Source organism: Ischnura elegans, chromosome 6, assembly GCF_921293095.1.
Source record: "Ischnura elegans chromosome 6, ioIscEleg1.1, whole genome shotgun sequence".
NCBI lineage: Eukaryota > Metazoa > Arthropoda > Insecta > Odonata > Coenagrionidae > Ischnura > Ischnura elegans.
This window is the reverse complement of record NC_060251.1, coordinates 100,963,564-100,988,643: the sequence shown is the minus strand read 5'-3', so window position 1 is coordinate 100,988,643 and position 25,080 is coordinate 100,963,564. Positions and strand designations below refer to the sequence as shown.

Sequence of the window (25,080 nt, the reverse complement as noted above, 5' to 3'; positions counted from 1 at the left end):
ATAATAAGTTAATATATAAATGCTTTCGTCAACTAATATAATTTGCGCCTGGTGTTTCATGATTATTAGTTATACAGTGACCGCGAGAAGAATAAAAGCAATGATGTACGTAACAAAAAATATCAATGCACTACTACACCACTACAAATATGTTAGGAAAAGTATTTAAATCACTCACCTGAAAACTGTCCGTGGAATAAAACCTTAGGAAAGCAAGCAATTATAATAACCTTGGGTCAGGAACGCCTCTCAAGTCGGCGTTATCCCGGCCGTAGCATCGGAAGTAACACGTCGGTTATATTTACTTTTTGAAACCTGTACCTGACGAAGAATTCCTCGTTCGTGTACCAATCTAGTGGATTGTCTCCATCCGCTAGACGGATTCTGGGTGCATATACGAAGGCATCTTCCTCAATATGACCCAAAAACTCTTCCAGATCGTATTAATCCTTCACATTCGGGAAAGCATCCATCTTCTCACAATGGCGGAAGACACCTCAAACGCTTTGAGCCGACAACAATCTAACCTCAAAGTTTGAGTCGAGGCTGGCTTCAAAATTCGACGTTTTTGAGGTTGAGGTCGGTTTTATGATATCGCATCTCCTCCTCCTGACGACAATGAGGTGGAGGCCGGCTTCGAGGGGACTTTTATGATACGGGCCTAGGTGTCCTCAAGCCAAACTGAAGGAAGGAAATGACATCGCATAAGGAACCCGGAAATCTACCCAACTGCGAACCTGAACGCCGCGAAAAACTGCATCAGAAATCTAAGTATAGATTACTAATAGTCTAATAAACTACGACTAGTCAAATAGACTACTAGTTCGCACGGTTGTGGCCGAGTCTGCCGTTCAGCTGCCTGTTTACAGGGTTCCAAGGAATGGGAGACGGTGGTTACTTTCCACTTCCAGTGTGAAGGTTATGCTGGGACTCTCTTTTCCTCGCTGGTGGGGCTCTATCTACCCCCACCACTCCCTCCGGAAAAGGTCTGGTCACTTTCCACGTTCTCACAATTTTTGTCTCCTGTTTGTTCCTTAAGAGTCGTTTTTTCGGTGATATCTAACCTACTTAAGTTGAATATGTAGTAGGAAAACCAAAAATTTTCTTGGCTTACAGGCTTTCTGAATGTCACAAGGTGTGAAATAATGGTTGCCATAATGACTTTGGTGCGATTATCTTCTCCGCGATGTTTAAATTCCTCATTGCCATCGATTTTTTTGCTCCCAAATGCCCCCGAACGGTAGAGGTATATGGGCAGTTGGAAACACTAACAGATAGAGAATTTAGTGCTTCGATAATATCTCCTAGGGTTTCAGACGAGTTTAAAGGGGGTCGATTCTATGACTTTTTGACCTATCTTGTCTCGTTCACCCCAAACATTTGTAAAAGTCAGTTTTCGGAAGTGGGTTTTGTAGTACATAGATAATGGAGCAGAAACTGGTGGATCGCTTTCACTCCATTTGGAGACAAGATAAAGTGTCTTTAATGCATTCATACAAAAGCTTCGAACAGGGACTGTTCTCAGGGTCATTACTTCTAGTTTCTCCATGAATATTTCCGCCAAGTCTGGAGAACACTGGCGGTCTCTAAGCATTTTTGTACTTTTACTCGAAGATTTCACAGCATTATTTCGTTAGAACGAGGAAAAAAACGGAATTGAAATTTCCAGCTATCATGAATCTTCTCACCAAGGATAAAAACACAGGCTTCCATAAATATTCCATTTTGCTATAAATATAGGCCAATCCAACCTAATCGAAAATAATATTTATGCCCGATTACACTTAGCCTTGATTATTTAACGTTCTAACCCTTTCTAACCCAGAACTGCTTCAGGGAAATAAAATTTCAATGCTACATTTTAATAATGTGAAATTAATTTCCTACTCAATCATAGTTATTGTGGCAGCTACATAGTATTTCGACATAAAACTTTGTGGTGCAAAAGAACGCGTAGCTAAAATATTTCCTGAATAGAGCTGAAAATTTATACATTTTTGATGTAGCTCAGAAGCATCATTGGGTTATAACGGGCTATATAATGATGTAAAATGGCTGATAAGAGTAAAATTTCCATTAAATTAATTACAAAATAAAAAATATGGAAGAAACATGTCACACATATACTCTTTAATAATGAATAGTTACCCTAATTCAAAATTGTTTAAATTTTATTGAATGAAAATATTTTTATTACAGATAATAGATCTGAGGAAGGAATGACGCTATGTCAAGCTTGGCGATGACGTTGCCAAGAACTTTCCCGACCTCCGATTCGATCAAGTCAACAATGGGTCCCTTGAAAATGATGAGCACCAAATCAGCCAACGTGTCAAAGAGCCAGTCCAAGACGACGCCGAGCCCATTCAGGTGAGCGGTGAGTTGGCTGAAAATAAAAGAAACAAAGTCTTATTTCTATCATGTATTGTCCCATTGCAGCCAGAACCGTGATATCCCGCAGCGAACCGTCTAACCCTTACTCACCGTCCCATAGAACTACGATTTACCATTACTCGTTCGTTGTCAGATCCACTATAGTATGGAATAAAATTCACAGCTACATAAAAACTTGTGCGAATGTGGAATTTTTTAAGAAAAAAATGTAACAGATTTTGGCTACATCGTTAATCGAATTATTTATTTTTACTTTATGCCATGGCTATTTAAAGAGTATGTAATTATGTCTGTACTTCGTTTTATATGTTACATTATGTTATTCAGTGTTGTTTCCATCTAATATTAACTATAAAGTCATGTTACTTCATGTATTTGCCGTTATTAAGACCGTTTCACACGGGACACGTCATTTCGCTATCTGATGTGCGACCAAAATTATATTCGAATATTCTTCCAACATAAAATTATAAATTTTACATTTCTGCAAAAGATTATTTTGGGTTTCCTGTCAAAAAAACGAGGCTAGTTCTATTATCGAAGCCCTAAAATTAACTATTTTGCACCAGTTACACAACCCGCAAATGTTTTAATAAAAATTATATAAATTTCTATCTCTATCTTACGCATGAATATAGTTATTTATCACAAGATGTATATTTAAATCGTATCCAAATATAGAAATCTAGAAAGGATTTTGGATTTCAGAGTTTGAGTGAGGATTTTTCAGTCTTTCACTTTCGCTTTCATTTCAAAACGAATGGTCATAGACGAAAGTGGTGCCTTGAACTGATTCTGCGAGTGAAAGATTATTTACTTTCACTCTATCAAGTCAACAGTGGGTCCCTTTAAAATTATTAGGATAATGATAAGGTATTGGACATACATGAAATTTAAAATTTAAATGGTTACATTGCTGAATCTACGTTTTAGAGCAACCAACTTCCGAAAAATTATAGGATTAGTCGTTGCTTTAACTAGGAGAACGATGCTCATTTATTTAATTAGCCACTAGCTACGTAATAGTAATACTATTTTTCATAGAAAGAATAGAAATTTCTCTCCTTTAACTGGATTTTTAATCAGATAATATTTGCAATAATATATTAAATACGATTCCATACGTGATAATTCATTATCTACCCCAATCTTCCATACTTTCCTGTCGTTTGTAAACCAATCCGATTATATTTAAAACAATTGGTTTATCCATTCATTATCCGGACATTAAATTATTTCCTTGGTAAAAGTCTAAGACCATGTAATGCTAATTTTGTAAGGAATTACCATTTTCTGTAAATAGTATAAAGGATAAGGTAAAAACACTCGGATCATTAGAGGTGAAGACACAGGTAGCCAACTTACTTGATATCTTCAATGTCAAAGAGATCAAGACCTGCAACCCGCTTATCTAAGTCAACGTGGATCTTGAAACGTATCTTGACGCCATCACCTCTGCCCGAAATATATCCCTTGGGTCCAATGCCCATGAACTTTGCACTGAAGTCGTAACCAAACTGTAAAAAAAGTATAAAAAATTAAGATCGTAAGATTGCAATATTCATTTCCTTCTTAATTTAATTTCCTTTCAATCAATCCCCACAAAAACTTGAAAAATATAAACTCATCATCAGTCCCTGAAAATAGAAAATTTCAGAGTTGCTTACAAACAAACACTTTACAGGGTAGTGAAAAGAAACAAATCATTATGTTTAATGTTAATCGCAACCTCAAGTCACTATAAATAACCAAATAATGTAACTAGCAATATATGGACATCATTCATGACTATCTCAATTATTTCTTTATCATTGAATCATGACTCCACATTATGTTGCACTATAAAACAGCGTAATAGTGAACCTAGTGAACATTGGATAAAAACGCACTCCTAATCAACCACCCCATAGCATTGCTTTTTTGAGAGGTTTTTACACCATTTAGATGTAGATACATCCATATCTATCGTTTGAAGGGTCAATTTTAACAGCAACTAATCCCATCCCATGACATTCAGTAAAAGATACTCTACGCATTCGAACACGTCTTAGCCAATAAGGTCACCTCATAGACATATTTTTCCATACATTTCTACTTCTCTGTAACAAAGAGAATTTGTATGGATTCTGAACGATTAATGGCTTTTTGTTTTCTTAAAATGTCAGGTAATATTTGCAAAAATGTATTGAATCCAATTCCATAAGCGATAACATCTACGTTTATCTTCCTTGATTTCTTGTCTTTTGTATACGAATCTGCCGGTATTATAAAAACAGGTTTAGCCAGGTAAAACTACCACCATGGAATGACTCAATGAGCATCTAAAGCTAATTTTACTAACAATTACAATTTTCTGTTGATAATAAAGGATGTTTCCATTGGCGAACCGATTTCGGACATTTCCAGAAATTCACCTGCAAATCTTTAAATCCTATGCTTGCGTCCAAGAGAAGGATTTTATCTTGATAGTCCAATGTCACATCTCCACTGCGGAATATGGTGGTGAGATCTTGAAGACGTCCATTGTTGACAACGAGTTCACCGTGCCATGTGATCCACAAAATCTGGAAAAAAATAAAAAATTTTGCATGCAATTATTCGAGGAAGCAACTGCAGTTAGCCTTTATAGATTTAACCGCAAGTGCAAGTAAATTTCGAAAACATCGAACCAAATGACTATTCTGACCCGGTTGCTTTTTCGCACTTTATGCTAAAAATCCCATGACTCTATAAAACTACCCCTTTAAACAAAAGTAAAAGATTAAATACCCGCTCTAGATACCAACACGAAATGGTCTTTATATGAGACAAGCGAGTGAAAAAATTAATAATTGGCCATGCATATATTGAGATGGTGTATGAAAACATATGTATATCAAGACAGTATATTTCAAAATAGTACAATACACTGAAAGCATTGGGAATTTGGTCATGTTTTCATTATCCACACAGTATTAAAGTATTATAGTTCAAGACTGTTGATTGAGATAGTGGTATACGAATGGAAATGATTCTTCCATGGAAGGCAGAATTCTATGGTGTAAATCGAAAACATAAATACAAAATGAGCAGGAGTTGAATGCACTCGCGACGAGGGCTGATAGAAGGTACATAAAATACGATCGCTAATTAAAAAAATAAGGACTATGAATCGTTCTACACTGTTTAACCACTGTTTAACGTTCTTTAATGTTTGTGGTCCCTTGCCTTGCACTGAGAGCCAGAATTAAAATTAAATAAAGACTCGTACACAGGCTGAGTTAGGAATTATCAGGTAAAATCACAGAAAGCGGTGAGAGAAAGTAGGGCTTGTAAATGGAAAGAGGAAGGTGGTATGCAGCCTTGATATAGCACATCGAGTGAAGAAGAGAAGGAATCAATACATGCGTTATATTTTCCGTCTAACGTTGCTCGAACCGTAAACTTAGCGTAACTATAGCGTTAAAATATTTAGGAAAGTTTTAAATGTAGGCTTTCGCAGCGAGATTCATTAGTGATATTAAAAAAAAACATGCAAATCCGATTACCCTGCGTATTGCGCTTGGCGAAGCGCAATGCGCAGCCCCAAAGCCTCTATGATCTATGGAAAGAGCATCTATCTAAGAGATCTATGGAAAATAGCATCAAATCGTAATAAGCGCAACCTCGGCTGTTCTTGGTTGCAATTTTCAGCTTCTGGCCAAGGCCACAATATGGCAAGTTAAATTATATTAAGCTGCAGTGAACGGGGCTGAAAACGCTTTCCGAAAAAAAACTAGACTGGTCACTGATCAGCGATCAGTAGATCAACTGTCATGGGGGTAATTTATGCGGATCTTAATTACCTTTTTGCTGAACGTGCGGATGTAATCCGGCAGCGGCATCGGGTCCATCTCATTTTCGAGGAAGAATGACTTGGCGTTTCCCAACAAGCGATCGACATACTGGTTCATGTTTGCCTTCATGTCCGCTTCCAATTGTCTATCAAGTGCAAAGAAGAAACTTTGTGTAATTAAGGCAAAGTTTAGAGGAAACTAGCCTTGAATACCAACCCTAGTTAATTAATCATGTTACATCCCAACTACTAGTTTTAATGTGTTTGCTAACAGATTCACAAAATTAGAGCACTCGTTCCTGCCAATACCAAGATGTTAATAAGCTTTGCGTCGGTCGAATCAATAATAGGACATGGATTAAAATATGGGGTGATACAGCTGAATGTTATAAATCAAAACTGCAAACAATACGGGATAAAATTGTGAAATTACTGCAGTAATCAGTTGCATACCCTTATTTGTGTAACTGGGGTTAAAAATAAATCTTGCGATCAATAACCTCAGTTTAAAAGGTCTGCATGTGCAAAATCGGAAATAATTAATATAAATTAAATTAGTTTATTAATTAACTCTTATAAAATGTAATGGTAGTTGATGATAATTTTAGTAAAAATATACGCTGAAAATTGCAGGGAGAAAACATGCCCTAACCATCACGAAACATTTTAATTCTATTTGTTTTATTCATTTAAATTACTCTGATAAATTTTTGAAACTCTGAGAAATGTCAAAACTTTGGAATCAATGACAAACAATCCTTCAAATGTTCCCTTTTAACTCTTTCTTTGGGATATAGCAATGTATTATTTGCAAAGTATGTGCTCTCATAAAGCCAAAAGGACACGAGGCAGGCTTTGGATCAAGATATTTCGATGACTTTTAAAATTTAGATCGTTATGTCACAGAATCTACGTTTCCAATTATATCAACGTCCGAAAAATTAAGGAAGTACTCATTGCACTGACAGGGAGAAAGACACTCATTTAGGTAGCCACTAGTTCTTAAATTGTAACACTATTTATGAGAGAATTAACTCATATTACACAAATTTAAAAATAAACCATTCACTTACTTAAGCTGTTCCCGGGTCCTGATGTGAGGCATGTAATCACGGGCCAAACGAGCCATTGGTGAGTTGTCCCCTGCGTTAAAGCAGACACACAACGGAGTTTCATTAATCATGTCATACTTGAAATGATGCAACGAAAACTCTCATAATATGCTAGCCTATCACAGATACTTGATACAGTGGTAGCTGACGACCTCAAATTCCACTTTCCAACATTTAAAAGAATTTCTAACGGTAAGCCCAGCAATGCCCCACAATAGTGGCCATTTTCTAGGTTGACATAAAATCACAAATTGAAATTTCTTTGTAATTTATCCAGGGTAAATGATTGTCTGACGTGCAGCGCATTTAAAAGTGCACTTTTGACAGTAGCCCACCATACCCTGTTCTTGAAATACGTATTTGCGAGGGTAGATCTCTAAAGGCCGTTTTACACGGTACACGGAATTGCGCAGTCTGACGTACGTGTGAAGGCGCAATCAAAATTGCGTCGTGTAAAGCGGTGAATTGCTAGAACACATGCGAGAATGCGTGGATGCGAGACGGCAAAATAGCCCCTGTTCTAATTTCGTTCATGCATTCGCGCAATTCCACGCCATTTTAGAAATTAATGCAGCTCTAACCTGCGCAATTCCGTGTACCGTGTTAAACGGCCTTAAGACTATTAATCCCGTCATGTTAACGCATTGTGGGAAAATCTCACTGCTTATTTAAAATTTTTAGCTAGCAAGATTTTATGCCGACATCTATATCAACAAACTTGTTGGCTCCAAAGGAAAAGCTAATTGCACGAGGTTACATGAATTGCATTAGGCAATAATTTCCCAAGGATTGGGAATACTGGAAAAAGCCATTAAATGATTCTAAAAAGTATGAAAGCCTTATTTTTTTTTAAATAACATAGTAGAAATTCATATTGAACATTTTTGTGTATTTACATAATAATATGATGACACAATGGGATCAAAAAATTATTTCCCATAGCCTCACAAAATTTTGAACACAATCATATATTAATTTTATATCATAATCACTAATCGTTTAAGGAAAATAAAGGGCGCTACAAGAATCATTCTCAGAATCCTCGAAAAATTCAGCAATATTCACACTTTGGAGTTTATAAAAGTATAATATCATTTACTTCATATTCCAACTACGTGCCACCACTTACTTTCGAACGAATAAGGGCCTTCATAGTACGTCCCAGCAAGAGCCACCCCCAATAGGGCAGCCATCACCAACAGGACCCTCATTTTTCGCTGGAACGGAGGAGCTGAAAGAAATGAATGCGCCCGAAAACTTCATTAAAATTGCTACACCATTCGATAGGTCATAAGGAAGTTAAGAGTGCCTGGGTAAAAGTAACATGACTTTGATGAAACTTTGGCCACATATTCTATAAAAGACGCGCTTTCAACGATCCAAAGGAAAAAGGGATTCCATGCGCCATTTTTGAGATATATTTGACGGTAAAATTAGGATAGTTTAACATGGGCTCTTATGGAGAAAAACGGTTTTTTTGAGCTAGCGAATCTGTTTGTAACAAGGCGTTGTTGAGACGGCATTCATTAGGCGTAAAATTTTGTGACAAATTTATGCATGCATGTGAAACAATAAGATGAAATCAGAAAGATATTTTAACCGCCAGAAACTGACTACATGGCCGCCAGGATCTCTGGTACCAACACCGCAGAACCAAAATCACTACACCGACTTCGCCTAAATTACCCAAATATATTTAGTTTCCTGGCTTATACATACGTCTTACATATATTTTGTGTATAAATAAATACATAGATTTAGGATTTACCACTTATATTGTGAATTTTTAGTCAAGGTATGTCGTCAACAGTTCAGTGTGCAAAGTTTCGAAGCAGTGTTGAAACTAGTCAAGTAGCCCACTGTAAATATCTATCAAAAATCATTTTTGACGTTTGCATTGTGCTGAGGTGCAGAACTGCGGTCATATTTCATTTCCAATTATGTTTTCTTTGGTTTATATTATTTTCGATACTTTTGCGTACATAATAGGTAACCCGAGTACATCACTTTACTTCAGGCGATGCCGCCTTAATAACTCAAAATATAATACGAATTTTCCAGATATAACGGTTAAATGGAAAACTTGAATGATTTACGAAGCAATTGTTTCAGCTCAAAAGGGATAGTGTCAACTTTTTGTCCAAAAATTCAACTTCGTACACGCTTTCGTACTTCAGTTCTTCGTGCCTTTTACCTCAATGCCTTTCGATTTCTCTTTCGATCCGGGAAGCCAAAGTTCTCCTTTTTCGTGCGAAAGATCCACAGAGAAAAAATCATTCGCCTTGACCGGGATCTCTGTGGATCTTTCGCACGATTGTGCATTGCGGGTGACTCCCGTAAAAGTTATCACCGCGGCTAGTCCCGGTATACTTTTAACTTCTCCTTTTTCCCTAAACTACCCTGCGCAACATGAACATGAAATATAACTAGTAAAACTTAATGTTGTATCGAAGAAGCTAATTCTGAATCCATATTACACAGTAATTGTATTCCATTAACTTGAAAACAAAAATTGAAGCCTTCCATTTCAAATAAGTAAAGAATATGTCTTAGATTAAAAAAGTTTCAACATAAATTTCCCCAGAAATTTGCATAATTTGCTTTGAAATGCGAGCTCATGGTCAAAAATAAATGGTGGCTTTATTCAGCTATTTTATGCCTACCATAAATGAGGACTGATAAAAAGACAGCTGATGTCGTTTTAAGCGCACGATATTTCGCTTATATACAGCATTTATTTGCAATGTATATTAATCGGAATTTCCATTTAAAAGGGAAACAACTTAGTTCCATAATTTATTCCTTTATTAGTCAATGCTCCAGCTAGTCATAATTGAATTAATGCTCAATATTCAGCATCAATAATCTAAGTTTGCCGGAATAAGAACTCAGAATGAGATGATATCTTACATATACTAATCACCTTTTGGTGTCTCTCCATGTTGTTTTCACTTTGTAATCTATCTTACCATTCCGTATCAGCGTACCGAGGGATTAACTAATCCCTTTATCAGACTGTAAAGGATTAAGTCTTTATGAAGAAGAAAACAAAATCTATCACCTGCGCAAAAACGTCGAGAAAAAAAAATGTCACGTATACACATTCCGCTATCTTAAGCCCTTTGACAATGACAATGGAACACAAAGTTCATGACGAATTTTTTTTGGGAGAAAGATTTTAAGCTATTCTCCATTTACGAAATAACTGATTGATTCTACCACAAATGAGCACATGTCAAAGAAGAATCAAACGGTGACATTTTATTTCAAAGCATAAATTTTACTGAGGATTGAAAAAATTTACGAAAATTTAAATAAAATGCTTGAACAGCTTGAATGTTATTTTCGGCACATTCCATAAAAGATACTATCGCTTACTCGTACAATGGCGCTCTACATACTACATCATTCTCAAATTGGGTGTATCGATTACGTTGGAGATAAAAATGACTGTTCGGATGTAAGCATGCCACTTTTATAATGAGCAATAAACATTAGTTCATTACGAATGAGGAATGAATGAATTTCAGAAAATCGAAAACCAAGTAACTTCTAACGTTTAAGTGATGGATCCCTTGCTGTAAATTTAAGATTCCGAACAAATTTTCGAAAGATAAGAGATAAAAATAACAGAATAATTCTAAAGGCAATAGTTTCCAAGGGTTCACAGATATTTACCGCAGCTGAAAACTTCAAAACGAAAAATAATTCTCACTCAAAGTCGTACAAAGGCGAAGGAAGGCTTTCATTGAAATGTCTCAAAACCAATTACTTCCACCGCTGTTGAAGCATTAACTTTTCGCGCGCTTTCGTCGTCGGCTCTTTATACGTTTTATTCCCCTTTATCTTAATCCATGAAGCCCTAATTCTCCTTCCGTAACTACCCGGCCCAGCATACAAAAATGATATATGTAACTTAATGTTACATCGAGGAAGCTAATTCAAACCTGAATTCCTATTTATACTTATATCCCATTAACATGAAAACAAAAATTGAAGGCGCGCTATTACTAATGAGTAGAATGTTTCCATTTTCCTTTGATAGTCACGCTAAAAATGTAAAATATTCACTCAAGTATTAATGATATAACCAAAATTAGCCAAAATCTGTATTTTTATGTAAACAAAACGGCAAACTACATGCTTGACGGGAATTTACAAAAGCTATATTGTCGCCTAGTCCCGGTCGCTAGTCCCGGTATGCTTAAATTAATTAAATCAAGCAGCATGTTGACACCCTTACACTTTTTTAAGTGGGAAATCTTTTAAGAGACAATTAAATGTCCTACGTAAGAGTATAGTAAAAAGGAGTGGTGCAATAAGAAAACAGGTTAAGAACGATAGGTTCATTAATTTTAAGATATAAAAGCCTGTTCGCAAAAATAACTACGAAATTTAAATGCTGTCTTCATTCTGGGCGTCTTCATTCTGGGCGTCTTCATTCACCCTAACTATTCCATTCCAACATCATTCACGTGCTTTCACTGAATATTAGATTCAGATCACATAATTTTTCGTAAATCACAAATTTTTAATGCAGAGGAAATTGGATCCATTAACATAATCAACTGTGTCAAATGCTTTTATAGAAAAGTTGGTTGCTATTCCGAACCACCCATCGCTTCAAAATAACTGGAATTTTACTCAAAGACGCTGAGAAATTAATTATTTCTCTCCCAGAATGAATAGCAGCCATCAATGGCATTGTCGCCGCAGCATGTCGTGTAACAATCTCATTGTAGCAAAAAAATTGTCTCGGTTGCTAACCTGAAAGTGTTCTCGCAAAATCTTGCAATTTCATAGGAATAAATCATGGGTTTCGTAACGGCAGACATCTGTAATTCATGTTGCCTTGGACGCAATTGTCGCAATCATCCAATATCATGCGATTCTTTTAGTATTTACTTGAAATGAGATTACTAGTTATATGGAAATATAGGATTCGAGAATCAGTGGCATGGCAGTCAGGTGTAACATTTAAAGTTAAATAAAATTTAAAACTACGAGGCTAAACTAATACTACTAGGAATCAGGTAGCTAACAGCGAGAGGAAAGCCGTTGCTACCGGACGGCGGGGTTTATTTGTTAGAAGCTGAAATGCAACTGATCCACTTTCATTGGTTTTATCTTACAAAGGAATTTCTTCATTTCAGCGTTAAATGCCACTTTTTCCAATGGTATTAATTCCAAAAATAATTTCCGAAAAATTGAAGCAGAGGTCATCATAGATAAATTGGAACCATATAGTAGCGGGGCGGAGGCAAAATTCATGCACTGAATCGCAATGTGATTTAGTTAATAGAGTAATACAGTTTACGGCAATAGTATTACTACGCAGTCAATAGTAGCCGTTGAGAAATAGGCTATCTACCCCCGCTTTGAAGGGTTTTGAAGGACTTCGCAGGAGTCCCAAAATAATCGCGATACTCACAATTAGTTGTACAAAAAGTGTTGTTGGCAAAACCGTCCATGGAAGCAAATCTGAATCAGAAATTAATCATCCCTCTTCCCCCAAGAGTAAAGACTTCAAATAAACCCGTTCTCACTGCCATCAAACATTAGTTGAAGGTCCGACGCCCGCCGACGGTAAGGTTATCAAGAAATTAATTTCTAATTTGGTCTCGTAATTGAGGAAAACCACTCCGTAGGAGGAGGTATGCCATTTCACATTTTGGTCGCACAAATTATTATCACATCAAACCTAAACGTGAACTCATAAGTAGAGTCGTGCACTTTACGCCAACATTATTGCGACGCAATCAATAGCATTCATTGAGAAATTGGGTGTCTATTCCAGCTTTGAAGGATTTTATAATTTCGAAAAGTCCCGAAAATAATCGCGGTACTTGCACTTGCATGTTGTACCAAAGATGTTATTGGCAAATCCATCCAGGGTGATTGCGAAAGATACAACATTAATATCTGTTTCGGATTATATCTACCCTTTTCCGAGCAGAAATTAAACCTTTAAGGAAATTTCTTCCTTAAAAGGTTTAATCCCACTTTTGCTGGTGATAATAATTCCAACAAGAATTTTGCAACATTGACGCTGAGCCCATCATAGTGAATTGGCACCACGTGATTGCACTACATGATTCAAGCCTTGAGTCACTATGTGAAGTCGTTAATACAGACAAGCAGCTTACAGCAACAGTATCACGACGCAGTCAATAGCAGCCGTTGAGATATTGGCTGTTCACTCCCGCTTTGAGGGATTTTAGTTTTTTCAGGAATCCCGAAAATACTCGCGGTGTGTGTACCAAAAGTGTTATAGGCAAAACATTCCAGGGCGATTTCAGGAGATGCAGCAATGGCATCTGTTTGGGTTATATCTACCCGTTTCCATCTTATATCACTTTAACCTCCATTCTTACATACCTGACTGAGATGAAAAATTCAAGTCCCTCGACCGTTCAGTCCATTTGCTTGCTACTTCTGCTGTGTCTTCCCACTGTCGAGACCTACCCCAGTTTATCAAGAACTTATATAAACGCAGCCTCCGTGAAAAAATCTGAAACCTCACAAGTGATAACAATCATGATCCGAAGGATTTGAGCCTGCCAAATTCGTCAAGTCTTCCGATAACAATTGGAAATAAACATCTGAGTAAAAAAATAGCTGATTGAGATAAGCGAAAGATTTCGCACCTTAAATACTCACGCTTTTAGAACAGCTGAGAAAATGTTGAGCAGCTGGTGATTTCTTCATCAAAACATCGGAAAAAACGCATATGTGGACCGGATAAATTGACTTCACACACATCCGATGCATGCAGCCAGTTTGAGGTGATAAAAGTAAGAGAGGCGTTATTCTTGACCGACTCAAGAGCTATGTAGTATGCATGCAGTCAACGAAACTTCTTCACATATGACCCTTTGTTTGAAAAATAACGACTAGCGTTTATTGACTGAAGAGGCAACAGCGCTCCTTCGGAAAGGACTGCCAGTAACTGTGAAAAGATTGACACCCTTTTTGATAAAAATATATTTTGAAAGGCGCCACTTTTCCTATCGATTTATTGCCAATGCAGGAGATATATTTATTGCATTGTATACAGCTTGATATTAACGTTTACTATGCCGATTGAAATCCAAAATGTGCTTTAAAAATAAAAGATACAACCTCAAAAATATTTATAAAAATTGAAAATCCCAAATTCAGGTGACGTAGATTTAGTTCAGGACATTGAGAGTTTTTGATTGAAATTGGAGATAAAATATTTTCACTCACTGAATTTGCACATGGTTTCCTTTTAACATCAATTTTATTTCCAACAGAATTTTGGTAAATGGAAAATATTGGTATAATTGCTTGGAGGGTATACTCTAAAACTCATAAAAAAATTCCTCAAGTAATGCAAATAACATGCAGTAGCAGAAATACTTCACTTTTTCTTTGTTAAAAAGTGTCCCACTGGGATAGAGTGAGACGGACTTGCATCAGTCAATTATATACATATTATAATTAATTGAGGGTGCAAAAGCATTTCTTTACATTAACAGGTGAAATATACATACAAGCAAGCATATTAATATGGATATCAATAAGTAATTATATTCTAGATACATGAGTATATAACCAACTTTGAGTCTTGTAATTATAAATTTTAAATTACTGAATACAATTTTTCATCGCTATTATATTATTTTAATGGCTCAAGTTCTGATTACTATCCTTTTTAGTATATTAAGTCACTTTTTTCTAAAATTGTAGCTATATTTTCCATTTGCTATCCCTTTTTGTAGTCGTTTAGTGTGAAACTCTTTGATTTTCTTGACATTTTTACTCTATGATCATTTGTCTACATTTTCTTATGAGCTGTCTTTTTTTTTCTCCCTTTCCTTTGATGACATTAATTTTCCAGTCTCTTCTTAACCTGTGTATCGTAAGGGATCTCTGATCTTCTGCCTTTCTTTTTCTTCTGCCTTCTTTTTCTTCTGCCAAGTATTTTTAGATATTATCCTTATACATTTTGGGAAAGGACGTAGGTAATGGTTGGGAAGCAATCGGGTTACAATTACCTCATGACCGCGATGTAATTGAAATTATTTTTGCTAAACTCAATTCTGATTATTTACAGATAATTAACATCTGATTCAATTGAAAACCGTCTCTTGGCCTATTTATGCAGATCAATTTTTCACTAGGCACATAATTGTACCACGAGTTGCACAAGTGTGCATTTAAAAACTCATTGTTTAGAGCCTTGAATTGAATGAACATGCATGCAACTACATGGAGGCAATGTGGTCAAAGTGCCTGCTCTAACAAGAAAAGGATTTCACGCAAAGAAAACCAACAATTTGAATAAGCACAATTTCGTGACCTGTGTAAAACAGTTATAGGGAACAGTTTTATACAGCATAAGCAGTCAGCGGTAGTGTCAAGAAGGAGAAAAAAACCCTCATCAAGAGAATTGATAGTCATGGTAAAAGGAGTTCAATGTACTTTCAAAAATTCAGCAATTTAAGACCGGAATTGATAATTTATGCACCGAAGCGAATTTATCTGTGTGCTGATAATACTACCAGGCCAATCGGCTAAGAAAAATATACCGACAAAAATTGAATCATCCATTAATACATGGTGTTGCAATCCGATGATCCGTAAACTGCAGACCTCCATTTCTCCCTATCCCATGCCAATTTTCATGCAATGCCAGATTTATCGATGTATTTGGAAATGTATACCACATTTGCATCCACATAATACCCTGCGAACCACCTCTAGGGTTTGGCAGGAGGTGCCCTCTATGGTTTGACGGTAGGGGTGACAGGCAGGGGGTGCAGCAGCAATGTAGTAGCATGCCAGAGGATTCCCACATGCACACCACACGCACATAAAAATATTACGCGTACTAACAAATTATACTTCCACGCCCATGCAAAGGCAAAACTTGCCAACTACTCACGAAGAAAATCTTCCAATAAAGCTAGAGCACTCAAAACATGCTGTTAGAAATACTAAGAAAATTCAGGAAAATGCATTAAGGAATAGGTAAGTTATTAGGCTAACATACAAGCCAACTAACCTATTCGCAAGTTCTAACGCTGCTGCATGCATACAAAAATGCAAGCTATAAGCTATGAAAACTATATATCACCATCAAAACAATAGAAATTTATGATGACTCCAAACGCGATAACTCTAGGATAAAAGATCAGATTCTCATGTTTCCCTCCTTAATTTCAATTTGGGAAAATATAGCTGGCATTTCTTCAGCGCTTAACTTTAATCATCCACTACTTTGGCTTTTCTTGGTTTAAGAATGTGTCAAAAAACATCTCTTTCCTTAATTAGAAAAATCGTTAGGCGTTTTGTTTAGAAAAGTCGTGGAATATGACCCTATTTTTCTGCACAGTGCTATCGCATCAATTCTTTTGACGATTGATTTGTATTTATGATTTTCAGCTGATTTTTATCCTTGAGATCACATGACAATTCTCTCCTATTTTCAATGATCAACCTCGCTTGCGGATATCTCATAAAATCTTTTAGTTTAAGTTTTCCTTTGATGGTGACTAACTGCTGACTTATAAAAATCGGCTGTAAAAAAGACAATGAAAAATAAGAAACTTTGACCATACAGTAACTAGCGACTTAATTTTTAGGCTTAATGTAACGAATAAATAAATGTTTAAATAAATATGCAAGATTGAATAATATATGCATTGAAAACTTCACTTCAGACACTAGATGGCACATCATTCGCGAATAATTCATTACTAATGATTCAGGAAGTCCTAACAACCACTAATTGAGTCGCAAGGACGCAAGGTAGATAAAAATAGCATGAGCATTTAAAATTTTATATAATTAATTCAGTCTTAACCTTACGACCACTACTCATTAGCAGGGGTGCCGATTTACAAAAAATATTGGGGGGGCCCAAACCGGGGACCTGCCCCGGTAAATTTTATAAGTAGTGAATTTTAAGTTTTTTAAGCATTTTAGGAGTCATATGATCAATATTAGAACCCTGATCACTCGAATATCGATATCTGGACACTCTGGGGAAAATTGAATAGCCTGACACATTTTTTCCTCACATCTGTAATGGATTATTGGGGGGGCTCGGGCCCCCTCGGGCCCCATGGAGTCGGCGCCACTGCTCATTAGTTATATCCACAGTTTTATACTTGTTTATTTCTATATATGTCCTCGCTCGAGCGTAAACAGTGGTTCTAAAATAAATACACTGAGGATAAAATCGAAATGATTCTTCATGGTGATAAGTTGACTGCGATGAAGATAAAGCAAAAAAACAAGGTCTCCAAAAGCATAACACCACCATAACACTTCCGAAGCAAATAGTAGCTTTTTCGAACTACCGAGGCGTTCCTCCTTTGGAGAGCTCTCCAAAGTCTTTCGCAAAACATGGTTTGACATTATGTTCTCTTGAGATTTTTAACAATGACATCAAACTGATAACACCACTAATCAAAGTTCAAGTTGATTTATCTCACCGGCGTCCGTTGACTTGGATTAAGTCAAAACACGTTCGCTAACTTCCTTATCAGGTGTTATCTAAATAATACCATCATTCCGTATTTTACTTTCGATAAGGCGTGAAAAAGCCCTCCAATTGTATTGATGGGCTGCTTTCTTCATCCAGAAGACAATCGCAAATTTTACTCGTGGTCCATTCGTGTCAATGAGCTGTTATTAATGCAATTTTTTGCACGCAAAAGATATCTTCAGATCCTGAAATCTCAGTAGCTTAGACGTGTGATGTGTGGATTGGTGAATCAATATACACGTTAGGTTAATTTTTATTTCTTCGGGTATTTGGGGTTACTAATAGAAATTACACCATGAATTCTAAAACAGTTAGAGTGCATAGTTACAATTTTTAGACTAAAAACTTACTATGTCCACTTTTACGCCTGTGAAAGCTATCATGAAAATATACGTTGATTATACCCATAGCAGTATATTCGTTATTATGCGATAGATGTACTGATAGAAATATTAAACAACAGCTCTTGTAGCCCCAAAAGTATGTATATAAACTGCCATCCCCATTCTTTCCAAGTGGGCTTGTGCGACATTGAAAGGCATGCCTTCAATTTTCGCGAAGAATATTAAATTATTATTTTTGGATGGCAACACGGTGACCATGATACTTTGGTCAGATACGTCACTGAATTACTGTCCCCCATGATATACATTTCGGAAGAACTAGCTATCTTTGAGCTTTGAAAGCATTCCTAACAAAGATCGATCGACGATTGATGCCTCTTCCAATCTTTTCACTAAGTAGGGGACAATATCTTTATTTTTTGAGATGGACAGCGCTCTCCGCTGGCACTTTTTTGTCCACAAACACATCAGGTTTCTTCTTTTGCCTTATATTAAGCAGAGTCCGAATAATCTCGGCTATTGATAGCTTTTCCTCGATATTTCCTCTCTTCTTACGTGGGTATTGTGGTCATCTGGGCCTCATAAAGCTGACTCAGTCATTCTGCTATCATCGTCGTCCATGCCAAGTTTTCCACAAAATTTAATATCACACTTTATTCTAGAACTAAATGCATTTCCTAAGTATACGAAGACGCCATAATAGTTCACTTAAGCTTCAAAGTAGTGTAAGTGTGTGGTGTAAATCACGAACTGAAAATAATTTGGTTTTCACCGGTTCTCAGATCTCTCCATTATCTATTAATAGTGATTGCCACAAGTCACATTATAATTCTGTCTCTTTGATAAAAATAAATTGAATTTTATTATGATGGAAAGAAATGGGAAAAGAAGTTTCTCTATCTGCCAGGACCTTAATTTCTACTGTAAAATAGTTCCCTTATCAATAATATAAAAAAGATGCATAAGATATGCAAAGAAAAAATATGATCACGAATTAAATCTAGAGATTTTTCCAGAAATGCCATTCATATCGTCGTAGTAAAGAAAAACTAAATAAGAAAAATTAACAATAGGAAAACAATTTCATTTTTGTCGAAAATTGGTTTTAATTGCTAACCTGAAAGTTCTCATGCAAAAACTTACTATTTCGCAGAAATAAACTACGAGTTCCCTAACAGCAGGCACCTGAAAATATTGGTTTGTTGGAAACAAACGCCGCAATTATCCACCATCCCGCGATTCCACCAGCAATTGAAATGTAGTGCCAGTTATTTGGAAACACGGTATTCGAAAATCAGTCGTATGACAATTAGGTGTAACATTTAAAGTTAAGTATAAAATTTAAAACTACGACTCAAAAGCCAAACAAGGAATCAGGGAGCTAACAGCGAATAAATAGCCGTTGCTACCAGATGGCGGGGTTTATTTGCCCGAAGGTGATATGCAACGGATCCACTTTCATTGATTCTAGATCTAACAACCATTTTTTTCATTATAGGTTTAATTTGCTTGCGATATTAATTCAAGTCAGAATGTCCACAAAATTGAAGCTGAGCTCATCATAGATAAATTGGGACCTCATACTTGCACCACATGATTCAGACATTGATCACAAGGCGAACTCGTTCATGGAGTCATGCAACTTACGGCAGTTGTATTACCACGCATTCAAGTAAAGGTTTGCGTGCTATATTTCCCGAAATAAATATTAATGAATTGAAACACTGTAGTAATTGAGCTATGATGCATGGCCTCCTACCCCAGGAGAGTGAGAGCTGTCCTCACATTCGATGAAGGCCCTCTTACTACCAAGCAATTCAATGGACCACTATGACCTTATATGTACACATCCTGTCTCATGCAACAAAAAGGCCACATGCTTTCTCATTGTTAATGATTTTCTCCTCCATCGGCCAATGATATCTTTCACGAATATCTGTAAACGGATAAACTTTTCGATATTTTTATTATTTAGACGATTGGCTACCATGACGATCCAATTACCATTTTAGTATTATTATTGGGTAAAGAGGGATTTTCCCATAAATTTCCTCAAATATTCCCTATTCTATACAGGTGCCTACCTAAAACAGTGGCATTCTTTGCAGCGATTTTGCTTCAAATGACATGTAGACTTTAAAAAAAAGTTCTGCATGCCCATAAAAAGGAGAATTTACTCGCTCATGCCATCCCTGTAAGAAATAAAATTGATTGAAATAGTTTATCAAAATAATTATACGTCACAAACGCTTAAAAGAAAGCAGATAATTTAAGAAGAATATTTTGTAAAAATTTTCATCCCCATTTCTAACAAAATGAACTAAACACAATTTGTGATTCTCGTGCAATCTTCGCGTGCAATCTCTCCGTTAATTCATAAACTCATACTTTCATTATCACGGCAGTTTCCATAACATTTCAACCTTAGTAAATTAATTTTTTTTCAAGGTGCATTTATAATTTTCTATTCAGGCGTTCTGTCCATGAGTCCCGCTTTATCTGCCAATTTATCTTACCCACTCAAGTTCATTGGCACAAAACCGCTTTGCATTCTTAAAAGGGGCATCCAGCTTAACAGCCTTTTTAACTTTCCCAGCAGATTATTGCATGCCGCGTTCTTCGACCGTCTCAAATCCGATACAAGGTTTAGTCTGGGAATTTATAGAACTGAGGATTATTTGGTAAGTTAGGTCTTCATCAAGAGACGGTTCCTGTGCCACTACGCAAATCAACACAAACATATAGCCTCTCGCAACTGCACTGAAAAAAAGTTTAGTGAGAAATACCAGTTTCTGATGAAATTCATCGAACTTTTCGGTTCACAAGGAACGTTGAATATTACAATTACTTATGATAAACAGAAAAATGAACGTAAACCAGATTAAATCGTTTTTGCCATCACAGACAGTTAAAATAAAATCATTTTTACAACATATCTTTAAGGAAAGCTTGTTTAGGAATCTTTCAACTGCAATCGTGTATTGGCAGCAAAACAGAACCTATAGTCCGTTTGATAGATTTCGAAAAGCGATTAGTGTATTCGATTAAATCAAAGTATGGAGTTTTTGAAAACACACATGAAAGAACGTTCTTAAAATTAATCATAAATTCTATGAGTTACCAAACCCTGAAGCGTATTGAACTCATGCAGTAATTTTTATCGAACTCTTTCGTAAATTTGACTAAATTATGAAATGTCGAAATTTTCGATAAAATTCAGCAAGAACAATTGCTAAAATAAATCAAGAGCTTTATTATTTTCAACAATGTTTAAGCATATTTAACAAAAATACTCCATATCATCATAGAGTAAGTACTTAGGTACTCTATGATATCATACATGTTCGATAATAAATCTTTTATTTGCATTTAATTTAGGAATATGGCGTGCATGTATAAAAAATATGAAGCTTAAAGTAATAAAGAGCGTACAGAATGTAGGCAATGTGATGCAAATTTTCGAAATTAAAACTCATGCCAGTCGTTCATAAGTAAGCATTCATTTCGAATCTGGGGCATAGATTTGAGAGCCCGAATGGCCTTAACCCAAAGATCAGCATCCGCAACCTTGCTTTCAGGATAAAAGTATAGGTGCTTAGGTAGTAAATCAGTAATCAGACGTATTAAATGCACTGACATTGAAGTAAACACCGTTTTATTTTATTCTGGGACGGCTATGGGAGAAAATAGCCTCCTGTTGACCATGGCAATGAAGTCCTATTATTCCCTACACAAATTGAGATTGAATTAGCTTAGTTTTCAATGTGAGAGTAAGTTTAACATTGGAGAATTCTTAAACAATGAAAACAAAGCAGCAACATTTAGTGCTGGAATTGATTAGGTCTTCTGAACCTCTTTTAAGGTCAACAATGGCTCGGTTCAGACCAAGAACGGTAATTAAATCTTTCAGCGAGCAGGTGAAGACCATCGCGTGCCATTGAATTTCTCGTAAATCCGTTTCCTTCGACGGCCACAAAAAAAGGGATGTTAACGAGCGGATATCTTCCAAAGCTCACGCGAGCTTCAGCCGTTTCACTTTTCCTGCGGCGAGGATTACGTCCAAGGACGTCTTTCATGCTTTCCCAGTCTGAAAGAGAGCAAAGTGGACGGCTGCTGCCTCGGCGGCTGTTCGCCTTATCGGGCATTGCGAAAGAAATGGGATGGTTGGGGATTGCGGAGGGGTGGGTGTATATTGAAGTTTTCGTTATATATATATATATATATATATATATAATATAATTTATTGTTCTCAGATTTACATCCATTGGAACTTTTATATATGATCATTTTATAGCTCAGCAGTAAATTAACCAATTTAATATTCATTTGTACTGATTAACAAAAAAAGAGCTTATACAAAAACTTCAAGACAATCAAACACAACAGAAGTAAATAACTTGAACCATTCAACAAAAACCAACATAAACGAAGAATTCAGGTCAATCAAATACAGCAGAAAACAACTTGAACCAATTAACAAAAATTTACACATAACAAAAATTTCAGCTCAGTCTAATACAATGGAAGAAAATAAATTAAAAGAATCGACAGCAATAAACATTTACAAAACGTTCAAGTCAATCAAAATATAACGTAAGAAAAATGTACAAAACAACAATACAGAACACACAAAACACGTCTATACAACGTACAAGCTGCCAATCAAGATGAGCTGCCTAACACCAAGTATAGTCTATTGCGAAACACTTGCAGGGATGAAGATTCCTTAAGTGTTATAGTCAGACTGAACCCAGCCAGCTCGCTCATCATCATGAACATCATCGTACGATGAATCTTTCTCGGGTTTCCGACCGAGTCGGGTCCTTATTTTCCGCCGACTTTTCATTGGAAAACATTTTCTCTCAATTGAACTGACCCAGTTGCAGGGAAAGAAAAAATCGATCTTAACCCTGGATGACTAAGCCTTCGTAATTTTTACGACGCACCAAATTAAAATTCCAAAGTTTTGGAAAATGAATTTTGCGAATAAAAATCATTTATTTTATGCTATTTAAAATATTTATCCCCAGCGCCTGACATAAAATTTTTTTGTTGTAAATCACAGTAAAAAGGATAAAAAATATTTACAATGAATGACAAATGACTTAAACTTTATACCATACATGAACTATAATAAAACTGTAAGTTAACTGGTATTAGCACAAAACTAACATCATTTGAAGGTGAAAAAATGGTGTCGTCAAAATGAAGAAGGTTTATTGACCACTCTTGGCAACGCGACTTTGAGACAGGTTTCGTAATCTAGGGTTTATGAGTGGCTTAAAAATCAATCAAACATGGGATCCTTCTCTGAAGTTATAAACAAAATAAAGTATCAACTCCTTCGCCCCTTTCCCTTCCAACTTCCTTCCTTCCATGAACGCTTTCAAATACCCTCCACTGAAAAACTATCATTATCCCCTCAGAAAGATGGCCACAAACGGTCACGAAACATCGGACAACAGACTCAATATGTACACGGAACACACTTGAAAAATATTATCAAAAGCCAAAGAATTTTCACCTTTTCCTACACTTATTAGAGAGCTAAACTCTCCAGGAATATCTCAATGCCCGTAACTGCATCGCAAACATTTACCTGATGCTTTGCAGGGACAGGGCGCAGGTCATTTTTTAGATGTCAGTTGCCATATTTCCATGATTATTTACCGGAAATAAGTAGACACTGTATGTGATAAAGGAATACGTACATACATTCCTCGTGGATCAGCTGTGTGAAATCACTTCAGGTCATCATCCAGATACCACGTTTCCATGCTCACCGACGTTCCAAGCGTTATTAAAATTCCCTTCTTGCATATATTTTAATATGCCATTACTTGGTTGCAATGTGCTAGGCCTTTGCTTCGTGAATAGGAGGGCAGAGCATAATACAACTATAAAAAACTTTTTTGGAAATGGCAGTACCAAATTTAATTTCTTAATTTATTCGGTCTAACTATTTCGGTCACCACACTTTCATATTATTCATTGTATTAACGCATTTACATCGTAATACGTTATTATCACACTCTTAATCAGGCGTGTTTTAATGACAATAAATGTTTTTGCGGCGGTTGATGTAGGGCAACAGCCGTTAACCTGAACGAGCATACTAAAAATCTAGGTTGTGCGCGCTGAGAGAACTTTGACAACCCATGCACGAAGTCTTTTATTGTTTGGCAAAAAAAGAAGATTCCTCTACCTAAACGTTTGGCAAAATGTCTATTATTTAATCGTTCATATCATGCCTGGAAATATGGTGCAGTTCCATGACAAAAGTTCTTTTTCCACGTCTTTCAGAAATATAATGGTTAAATTACTCCCATCATCTGAGCACAGCTTTTAGTCCCCGAGCCTCAAGCGACACTCAACCGAATAGGTTGTAATGTACGATGCACTTTGTATGTATTTCTCGCAATTTACTTGATGCTAGCATAAATAATAATCAAAATTCAATTATAGGTTTCAACTTCTTAATCCTTGGAACTTGATTTCAATCCTTAGTGACTAAATCGTTCCATAGGGACCATCGGCGTGGACACCGCCGCGGCCAATTACTGTCTGAGTTCATATCTCCTTGGATACCTACACAAACAGCCTTTAGTGGCTAAATCAGACTGGAAAAAAATGTTTAAATAATATTGCGTTTTTTTATAATCAGACGCAAGATGCAGACCATGCAAAATAGAAATATTTTATGCTGGTCTGCATCGTGATCGCCATCTGTTGTAACCACTACGCACTGGCGGGAGTAAGATGCAGTACAAAATGGTTACAACAGATGGCGGTCACGATGCAGACCAAACTAAATATTTCTATTTTATTTTGATATCATTTTTATTATAAACGTAATTTTAATAGTTTAAACAAAAATTATTGTTTAGGTAATTATTT

The 25,080-nt window shown here is 36.2% G+C and overlaps 1 protein-coding gene across 1 annotated transcript; it reads right to left on the bottom strand.

Moving 5' to 3' along the window:
* Window positions 1-2,153: 2,153 nt before the first annotated feature.
* LOC124161265 lies at window positions 2,154-13,853 on the bottom strand. The gene is made up of 7 exons (XM_046537553.1): window positions 13,699-13,853; window positions 8,450-8,551; window positions 7,282-7,351; window positions 6,219-6,354; window positions 4,809-4,958; window positions 3,760-3,911; window positions 2,154-2,386 (listed from the first exon to the last, which is right to left on the bottom strand). The coding sequence occupies exons 2-7, from the start codon at window positions 8,529-8,531 to the stop codon at window positions 2,194-2,196; spliced, it is 783 nt and encodes a 260-aa protein (XP_046393509.1). The 5' UTR covers window positions 8,532-8,551; window positions 13,699-13,853; the 3' UTR covers window positions 2,154-2,193.
* Between the last annotated feature and the right edge of the window lie 11,227 nt (window positions 13,854-25,080).

Bases quoted from the DNA above. Each gene is read 5' to 3' on its own strand.
- LOC124161265 (XM_046537553.1), bottom strand. From the start codon at position 8,531: ATGAGGGTCCTGTTGGTGATGGCTGCCCTATTGGGGGTGGCTCTTGCT. The intron at 6,355-7,281 runs GTAAGTGAATGG...TGCACTTGATAG, and splicing joins AGGACCCGGGAACAGCTTAA to ACAATTGGAAGCGGACATGA. The intron at 3,912-4,808 runs GTGAATTTCTGG...CTTTTTTTACAG, and splicing joins TAGGATTTAAAGATTTGCAG to TTTGGTTACGACTTCAGTGC.